The sequence below is a fragment of the Arachis ipaensis genome, chromosome B08 (genome assembly GCF_000816755.2).
Source record: "Arachis ipaensis cultivar K30076 chromosome B08, Araip1.1, whole genome shotgun sequence".
NCBI lineage: Eukaryota > Viridiplantae > Streptophyta > Magnoliopsida > Fabales > Fabaceae > Arachis > Arachis ipaensis.
In genome coordinates this window covers 79,567,938-79,578,564 of record NC_029792.2, presented here as the reverse complement: position 1 = coordinate 79,578,564, position 10,627 = coordinate 79,567,938, and the positions used below count along the sequence as shown (strand labels likewise).

Genomic DNA, 10,627 nt, shown 5'->3' with positions numbered 1-10,627 from the left:
ATTTTGTCTCCTTTTTATTTCTTTCTTTTTCTTTTTCTTCTCTCTTTTTTTTCCCTTTTTTTTGTATATATTTTTTTCTTCTTTTCTTTCTTTTTGAACTACAAACATATACAAGAGCATAAATGAACATGGCTTCATTTTTAATGCATGAATATGTACCCAATTCCCAAGATCTTCAATGAAAATTATAAACACCCTTTTACCTCAACCAATGTCCCAAGTTTCCCTACCACACACTCACTAACCTAAGCTAATCAAAGATCCAAGTAAGGACAATTATTATTTTTCTCTTAAAGGCTTGTAATGTGCTAAAATTAAGAACAAAGGGGTTAAAAATAGGCTCAAAATTGGCTAACAATGGTTGATGAAAGGTAGGCTATTTGGGTACGTGAGCTAAATGAAATGATGGCCTCAATCATATAAATGCATGTCTACATGGAATAATGGAATAAAGAATCGAACAAATCAAAGATTACAATCATAGAAAAAGAACAATGCACACAAGAACGAAAATAAGTGGTTATAAGATGTAACCACACAATTAGGCTCAAGTCTCACATGCTTGTGTTCTTAGCTCAAAAACCATGTTCCAAAATAAATTCTTCAAGCAAGATTAACACATTTTTTTTCAAATTGGTAGGGTGCCCTAAAAACAGTTTCTTGGAAGATAAGTCATCACCCTAACCAAGTAGTCCTATCATGCAAAAAGTGTTCAAATACAAAAAGTAACCATGCAATCTATTCTAACTAACGAAAGAAAAATTAAAATCATGGATGTTGAAAAGAAAAGGATACATACGGAAGTCGGTAACCGACCTCCCCACACTTAGAAGTTTGCACGGTCCTCCGTGCCTTGGGTGATACGCAAAGCGGGATCGAGATCGCCACCTCCACCATCCGTGCCTTGAGTTCTTGCTTTACTGTGCTCCGAATCGGATGTGGAAATGTCCGGCTCTTCCATAGGCGGGTTGACACAACCCCAAAGCTTCTTCATATAAGCAAATCGGCGTTTGTTTCGCCGCTCATACCGATCTATCTTCTCATGGAGCTCTACAAGCAATTGATGGGTTGACTTTGGTGGTGCGGATGAAGTGGTAGGAATGGTGGAAGGGGGAGCTATGTCAAGGCTTGTGGTGTCCATGGGAGGCTGAAGATATTTCCCACTCAGGACGATATCGCCATTGCCAGAATTGTAGCCTTCATGTCCTTAGCCTCGCAAGGGACACCGGCAGCAGCAACCAAAGCTGATACCAAAGCGGGAAATGGTAGATTACCCTTGGCATGGACTCGACCCATCGCTTGTCGGATGAGGAGAGGGATGTTGACTGGCTTCTCCGTGAGTATGCACCAAACAAGGAGAGCTAGATCCGCCGTGATGGGTGACTTATGGGTGCTTGGAAGCACATAGTGAGATAAGATCTGGGCTCATGCTCGAGCTTCCACAGTAAGGAAGCATGCGTCAACGCACTTGGGCTGCATCCTGAGTCTCCCTTGGGTCCAAAATGTCTCTGGTTGGGCAATAACCGAAAGAATCGAGTCCCAATCAAACTAAAATTCATCCTGCTACTGTAGGACCTCTTGGTAACCATCTATTCCCTCCGGTACCGGTAAAACATTAAGCATTGGCTGAATAGCCTCTTCTGAAACCGGGACTTGCTTTCGGTGCACTTAAACTGACTGAAGAGAAGGGGAGTGGTAATTGGAGTAGAACTCCACCACCCAAGAAAGGTTGGCCTCCTGTGGTCTCCGCATTAGAAATTCCCATTGCCGCCACTTAATGTGGGGCATCACATACGGAGCAATGTGGTCCGGAGGGACGAGTAGATGCTCGAAACGATAGTTCTTCTCAACCATGGCAGGGAACATGAGCTCACAGAAGCGGTTGGGAAACCTTGTGGGATCCCTTGCTAGATTATCCTTCTCTCGTTCATCAATATGAACAACTTTCTTCGCTTTCCTAGAAAGGGGCTTAGCTCCATGCGTAGGTTGCACCTTGGAGGTTGATTTTTGTGCCTTTTTGTGGCCGGTTTCTTCGACGCCTTCTCTTTGCCTTTTCGGGTGGCTATCCTGAAAAAGGAAGAAAAAGAGGAAACATTAAACCCAAAAAGTCATCACTCGAAAAATAACATGCAAGTGAAAAGTAAAGCCCAAACGGAATAGTGCGTCTTAAGGACATAACAGCTGCAAAATGTGATAAGACAACAATATAATCATGTGGCAAATCACTAGCATGAGATGCAAGAGTATGAGAAGCATGCAAGTATAAGGCATGAGAAGGGTAAACGCAAGCATCAATAATAATGAAGGAGTAAGTCATGGGTAATAAGCATAAGAGAAGTAAACATGAAGCATAGTAGGCTCAATGCACTTAGAGAAGAGCAAGTGAATGACGAAAAAGCACCAAATTGGGAGCACAAAGTCGAAATTGAACTAAAATGGTATAGGTACATTTCAACAAACACTTGGTGTGCAATATTTAAATAATGAGCAAGTAGGAAGAATTCAATCACATAATACCCCAAATAGAATACCAAACAACAAAACAACATCACATATTCACAAAGGAGTCAAGAAATACCAAAATGATCCATCAAATCAAGATGAAACTCAAAGTTCAACACCCATGAAAAATATGAAAAGAAAGAAAGCAAACAAGCAAGAACCAATCAATAAAAATTGCAACTAAGAGGAAAAGAAGAAGAGAAACTAAATGCAACTAAGAAGAGCAAAAGAGAATTCAGAATAAGAGACAAAAAGAAGGAGAAGGAGTAAGAGTAAACCTTGAGAAGAAGAAGAAAGTAAGTTGGAGTGTAGGTGGAAAATATGAGAGGAGATGGAAAGGAAAGAGAGGAGAGAGAAAGTGTGGGACTGCCGGAGGTGGTGGTCGCCGGTGGCGATGGTGGTCACGGCGATAAAGTGGTGGAAGGTGGGAGAAGAAGGGAGGAAGTAATGGAAGAAGAAGATGAAGAAATGATTCAAAGTGAGGCGCGCTGCACTTCAGGTGCGTCAGGGGTACGACGCGTGCGCGTGCTCCACGCGTATGTGTGGATGGACGTAGAAGGAAGGTGACGCGTAAGCGTCCCCCACGCATACGCGTGGGTCGCAGGAAGGAGAAGGGATGCGTACGCGTCAGGGGACGTGCACGCGTGGACAGAGTAGTCCCTTGGGCACAAAGTTGGCACAAAGTAGTCCCAACTCTCTGGTTTTTGTACCAGGAATGGGGTGCGGTGCAAGCGACGTGCACGTGTCTATCATGCATATGCGTGGATTGCAAGATTGGCGACCGACGCGTACGCGTCGCCCACGCTTACGTGTGGGTCGCCTGGCACAAATTTGGCATAAAGTGGGCATAACTCTCTGGTTTTTGTATCAGAGTCCAGAATTCACAACTGACGCGTGCGCGTCGCCCATGCTTATGCGTGATTTGCAGTTGTGCCGCAGGCACAAAATGGGCACAACTCTCTGGTTTTAGTACCAGGAGTTGTGAAACCGCGTCGACGCATACGCGTGCAGCACACTTACGCGTGGATGCCCCCTTTTTTTTAACACATGAGGAGGATCAATTATAGCACAAATTGGTGGTAATGCATGCCAAAAGGTTCACAAATACCCAAAACTTGATGTAACACTCAAGATCAAGCATTTCTTCAAACATTGCAAATCAATCAAACCACTATCAATGAACTCCTCATGAGCAAGTTAAGAAAAATCAAGCAAAATCAACCCTACTATAAGCAAACTCACAAATCAAGCAATCACAAAAGTCACAAAGATTCAAAAGAGCTATATGCAAAAGATTATGTATAAAGGAAGATCATACCATGATGGGGTGTCTTCCACCTAGCACTTTTCTTTAGTGTCCTTAAGTTGGACGGTCATGAGCTCAAATCTCTTCGCCTTTGGGTGCATCCTCAAGAAGGAATACCTCAACCTCTTTGTTGCTTTTCATCTTCTCTCCATGGTAAAGCTTAAGACGATGACCATTAACCTTGAAGATATTGGGGCTTGAAGGGTGGCGCAGGTGGTAGACCCCATATGGCTCAGCTTTCTCTACTCTATAAGGACCTTCCCACCTTGATCTTAACTTTCCTGGCATCAATCTCAATCTAGAATTATAGAGGAGGACTAGCTCCCCAGCCCTAAACTCTCTCCTTTTGATATTTCTATCATGCACCGCCTTCATTCTCTCTTTGTAAAGCCTTGAATTCTCATAGGCTTCCAATCTAAGGCACTCAAGCTCCACGAACTGTAACTTCCTTTCGACTCCAACCCCAAATCCTGTGTTGCATTCTTTTACGGCCTAATATGCTTTATGCTCTATCTCCATAAGATGGCAAGCCTTCCCATAGACCAACCGAAACGGGCTCATACCAATCGGCGTCTTGTAAGCCGTCCAGTAGGCCCAAAGCGCATCGCCGAGCTTGGAACTCCAATCCCTCCTATGAGGCTTTACAATCTTTTCCAGTATGCGCTTGATTTCCCGATTGGAGACTTCAGCTTGGCCATTCATTTGGGGGTGGTATGCCATGGCCACTTTGTGAATGATACCATACTTTTTCATCAACCCTGTCATTCTTTTGTTGCAAAAATGTGAGCCTTGATCACTCACGATTGCTCGTGGTGATCCAAAGCGGCAAATAATGTTATTCCGAACAAAAGAAAGAACCACATTAGCATCATCGGTTCGGATAGAAATCGCCTTCACCCACTTGGAAACGTAGTCAACAGCTAGCAGAATATACATGAAACCATTAGAATTTGGAAAAGGCCCCATGAAGTCAATACCCCAAATATAAAAAATTTCACAAAACAACATTGTTTGTTGGGGTATCTCATTCTTCTTAGAGATATTTCCAAACCTAAGGCATTATGGACAAGAGCTACAAAAGAGAGATGCATCTTTGAAAAGTGTAGGCCACCAAAATCCGCAATCCAAGACCTTTCTAGCCATCTTTTGAGGTCCAAAATGGCCACCACCCTCGGAAGAGTGGCAAGCCTCCAAGATGAGCTAAAATTCGGATTGGGGAATACACCGTCTAATTACTTGATCGGCACCATACCTCCACAAGTATGGGTCATCCCATACATAATATTTGGATTCGCTTTTGAGCTTATCCTTTTGATGTTGAGACAAATTAGGAGGAAAGGTGCGAGCAACCAAGTAATTGGCAATATGTGCATACCAAGGGATCACCTCGGATATTGCTAGCAAGCCCTCAAGAGGGAATGTATCATTGATAGGAGTGGAATCGCCCTTTGTATGCTCAAGGCGACTCAAGTGGTCTGCCACTAGGTTTTGCGAACCACTCCTATCTTTGATTTCAAGATCAAATTCTTGCAATAGCAACACCCATCGGATTAACCTTGGTTTCGATTCCTTTTTGGCCAACAAATGCTTCAATGCCGCATGATCCGAATATACTACAACCTTAGAGCCAAGTAGATAAGCCTGGAATTTATCCAAGGTAAAGACAATAGCTAACAATTCCTTCTCGATAGTAGTATAATTGGACTGCGCTCCATCTAAAGTCTTAGAGGCATAGGCAATGACATCAGGATTTTTACCCTCGCGCTAGCGCCGCTCCTACCGCATAGTTTGAGGCGTCACACATGATTTTGAATGGTCTAGTCCAGTCCGGTCCTCTCACTATGGGAGCTTGGGTCAAAGCAATCTTGAGCTTGTTAAAGGCCTCCATGCACTCTTCACTCAAATCGAATTCCACATCCTTTTGCAGCAATCGAGAGAGAGGTAGTGCCACCTTACTAAAGTCCTTAATGAATCGCCGGTAAAAACCTGCATGGCCAAGAAACACACGGACTTCCCTCACAGAAGAGGGGTAAGGCAAACTGAAATAACATTGACCTTTACCGGATCAACAGAGATCCCATCATTAGAGACAATGTGCCCTAAAACAATACCTTGTCTCACCATAAAGTGGCATTTCTCAAAATTTAATACAAGGTTTGATTTAGTACACCTTTCTAATACTTTTGCAAGATTGTCTAGGCAAAGATCAAAGGAATCCCCATAGACACTAAAATTGTCCATAAACACCTCCATGCAATGCTCCAAAAGATCCGCAAATATACTCGTCATACACCTTTGAAACGTAGTCGGTGCATTGCACAAGCCAAATGGCATTCTTTTATACACATACATTTCGAAAGGGCATGTGAAGGTGGTTTTCTCTTGATCTTCCGGAGCAATGTGGATTTGAAAATAACCAGAATAGCCATCTAAGAAACAGTAATCAGATTTACCGCATAGGCAATCAAGCATTTGATCGATGAATGGTAATGGAAAGTGATCCTTCCTAGTGGCTAAGTTCAATCGCCGATAGTCAATACACACCCTCCATGATTTTTGGACCCTTGTGGCTATAAGCTCCCCCTTCTCATTCTTGATTGTAGTAACACCAAATTTCTTTAGAACCACTTGGACAGGGCTCACCCACTCGCTATCCGAAATCGGATAAATAATGTCCGCTTCTAATAACCGGGTGACCCCTCCTTCTTCACAACCTCTAAAATGGTAGGATTTAGACGCCTTTGAGGTTGTCTAACGGATTTGGCTCCTTCTTCTAGGAAAATTCGGTGTTCGCACACTTGGGGGCTAATGCCAACTAAGTCCGCCAAGCTCCACTCAATGTCCTTCTTGTTCCTCCTCAAGACATTAAGCAACTTCTCCTCTTGATGGGAGGAGAGCTCCTTTGCAACAATTACCGGGAGCTTTTGATCATCTTCAAGGAAGGCATATTTTAGGTGGGATGGGAGTGGTTTCAAATCTACCTTTTGTTTATGACTCGGCACTTTGTCATCCGGTGACATTGGAGGTGATACGGCATATTCTTAACATACATGGGAACTCCCTACACTTGGGTCTTGAATCATACTCTTTCCATCAAAATCATCTTGGTGGACTTTGGGCACAACATTATCAATCAAATCACACCGAAAAATAGAGTGATCCTCTGATGGATGTCTCATGGCTTCATCAAGATTAAAGCTCACTTCTCTTCCATCAATCTCAAACGAGTAGGTACCCGAAAACGCATCTAATTTGAACCGGGAGGTCTTCAAGAATGGCCTCCCAAGCAGGATAGATGAGGTCCTCCCGGAATCACTAGGGGGCATCTTAAGAATATGAAAATCAATCAGGAAGACAAACCCTTTATACTCACTAGAACATCCTCCGTAATACCAACTACCGAAATTATGCTTTTATCCACCGAAACAAACTGGGCGGCCAACCATTTTAATGGTAGAAGCTTCAAGACCTCATAAACGGACAAAGGCATAATACTCACACACGCGCCAAGATCACACATACAATCGACAAATTGTACTCCATCAATGGTGCAAGTTACTAGGCAAGGACCGGGGTCACCATACTTCTCTGGTACATCGTCCATTAAAGCGGAGATTGAACTTTCCAATGGAATAGTTTCTAAATCATTAAGCTTCTCCTTGTTCATTTATAGGTCCTTTAGAAACTTGGCATATTTAGGTACTTGGCGGATAGCATCAAAGAGAGGAATGATTACCTCAACTTTCTTGAATATCTCTACCATTTTGGGATCCAACTCAACTTGCTTCTTAGTCTTCCTTGCCAATGTGGGAAATGGAATTAGAGTAGCTTCTTGTAAGACATTTCCATCCTTCGGAATTCCACCCCTTGGTTGAGCAATCACTTCTTCAACTACCTCTTGGGCTTCATCCTCCTCTTCGACTTCTTCTACCTCAACCACATCCTCATCTTGAGTGACCTCTATTGGACTTGGCTCTTCATGACTCCTCTCTTGCAATTTGGTGCTAGACCTCAAGGTGATGGCATTGATGCCACCCTTGGAGTTGGGTAAAGGTTGAGAAGGTAGTGCACTAGAGCTTGAGGGTTGAACATTGGAGGTAGAGGTTGATTCCATACGAGAAATAAGGGTTTGGATGGTAGATGTAAGACCATTGATGCTAGAGTTAATTGAGGCTTAAAACTCTTTTTGTCCTTGAATGAGAGAACGGATCTCATCTTGGTTGGAGGGGGAAGAAGAGTAAGTGATTTGGGGCACTTGTGGTTGGTTGAGTTGGGGTGCTTGCCTTTGATGAGGTGGTTGGTAGGTTTGGTAGGCTCTTCCTTGATTTTGGTTTTGATATGGAGGATTTTGTTGGTATCAGTTTTGTTGGTTGTTGTTGTTCCATCTTTGATTCCCACCGTTGTCCCTTCCTCCTTGATTATAGTTGTCCCTCCATCCTTGGTTGAAATTATCTTGCCAACCTTGACTATAGTTAGCCCCTTGATTATAGTTGCCTCCTTGTTGGTGATAACCTTGGTTTGGACGATTGTAGTAGGCATTAGTAGCCGCCAAGGTATTATCCTCTTGGAAGTTTGATCATTCATTGGTGTAATGGGTGTAACAAGAGCAAATTCTGCACACTCTTTGGGGGACCAACTATTGACTTTGTTGTTGAGGAGGTGGAGGTTATTGTTAATTGAGTTGGAGTTGCTTGAGGATATTTGTCATCTCTCCCAAGGTCTGGGTAAGGGCAACGGTCTCACCACTAGTAGAAATTTCATTTATAGCTCTCGGATGATTGTTCCTTTGTCTAGCATGTTGGGTGGACTCGGCCAAATTGGTGATCAATTGCTATGCTTCCTCTGCCGTTCTATACTTTCTCAAGGAACCATTACTTGAGGCATCCAAAAGGATCTTGTCTTGTGGTTTCATTCCTTGGCAAAAATAGCTAATCAACACTAGAGTGTCAATCATATGGTGCGGGCATGAGTTAAGAAGTCTCTGAAACCGTTCCCAATACTCGTATAGAGTTTCCATTTCACCTTGGACAATGCATGAAATTTATTTTCTCAATCTATCTGTCACCTCTGGAGGAAAGAATTTATCTAGGAACTCCCTTCTAAGAAAATTCTAATCACTAACAATCTCATCGGGCAAAGTGTAGAACCACTCTTTGGCTCTTCCCTCTAGAGAGAATGGGAAGGCAAACAACCAAATAGCGATTTCATCGGAACCCTCCTGCGTAGTTGTGGATCATACACCTTGAAAATCTCTAAGGTGTCTAATAGGATCTTGGGCAGAGAGTCCATGAAACTTGGGTAGAAGATGAATCAAGGCGGTTTTGAGTTCAAAATTAGCATTTAACTCCAGATGATGCACTTGAAGAGGTTGAAGAACAAAGTCTGGAGCACCGGCTTTCTTAAGAGTGACTCTCCTTGGAGCGGCCATAGGTTCGGTACCTAGATCAATAGAAGACGTATTAGTAGTATCAATGGAAGAGTAGATCATTTCTTCCTCAAATAACGTTTCCGATTCAACCTCGGATAAGGTTGGTAAATTGGTAGGAACCCTTTCACCACCTCCAAAGGCTAACCGTCTCCGAGCTTGCCTAAGATGGAGTAAAGTTCTCTCAATTTCGGGATCAAAAGTAGCTAAGCTTGGATCTGGTAGTGAACGCGTCATTCAATGAAAAAAGCATAGAGCTCATGACAACAAGATGTACTAAACAAAGATTAATCCTAACTAACAATTGAACTAGAAAACAATCAAGGAAAAATGCAAGTATTCATATATCCACATATTTACACTAATCAACAACATGGCACACTGATAAACCCATATTTTATGATATATTTTGTGCTCAATTTAAGTGATTTATTCAATCCTTCACCCACTTATTCATGTGAAATTGCATGGTTTTACTTTCTCTTCCTTATTATGTGATATATGTGAAAAACATGTTTCCTATGCTTTAAAAATATTTATTTTAATTACCTTTTATTACCATTCGATGCCGTGATTTGTGTGTTAAGTATTTTCAGATCTCCTAAGGCAGGAAAGATTTAAAAGATGGAAAGGAAACATACAAAAATGGAAGGAAAGCACAAAATGGAGTTTTTGAAGAAACTGGTAGCGACGCGAACGCATGGACGACGCGGCTGCATGCCTAGCGCGAAAAGGCATTGACGTGAACGCATGACTGACGGGGAGCATGCCTTGAGCAGAACGCAAATGACGTGTACGCGCGACCAAAGCGAACGCGTGACAAGGAAAACTCCCAGATGACGCGACCGCGTGACCCACGCGGACGCGTGACAGACGCCACGTGCAGCAACTGCAGAAAATGCTCCCAGCGATTTCTAAAACCCTTTTTGGCCCAGATCTAAGTCCAGAAAGCACATATTAGAGGTTATAAAGTGGGGGAATGCATCCATTCAGGAGGAGGTCTTCCATTATTCACTTTTCATAATTTAGATGTAGTTTTTAGAGGGAGAGTGTAACAACCCTGGTTTTTGAAAATCAAATGATTAGTTATTTGTAATTTATTATATTTGTTGACAATTATGTTTTAAGAAAATTATTTAGCTAGAGGTAATTAAATAGAGTTTCATGATAATTAGAGTTTAAACTAATTAGAATTTTTATATAATCTTTATTGGATCTTTGGTATAATTGAAATTATAATTTTGGTAATTGAAAAATAAGAAGAATTGTATAATTTAATTTAAATAAAATTCTATTTTGAATGAATTATGTTATTAATTTGAACTCTTAGGAATTAATTTACTAGAAATTATTAGATTAATTTTTATAAATACTTTATGTTTAAGCTAGTTAAT

The 10,627-nt window shown here is 42.0% G+C and overlaps 1 protein-coding gene across 1 annotated transcript; it reads right to left on the bottom strand.

The window, feature by feature from the left end:
* Positions 3,884 to 4,573, bottom strand: LOC107611159. The gene is made up of 2 exons (XM_016313115.1): positions 4,372 to 4,573; positions 3,884 to 4,278 (listed from the first exon to the last, which is right to left on the bottom strand). The coding sequence occupies exons 1-2, from the start codon at positions 4,571 to 4,573 to the stop codon at positions 3,884 to 3,886; spliced, it is 597 nt and encodes a 198-aa protein (XP_016168601.1).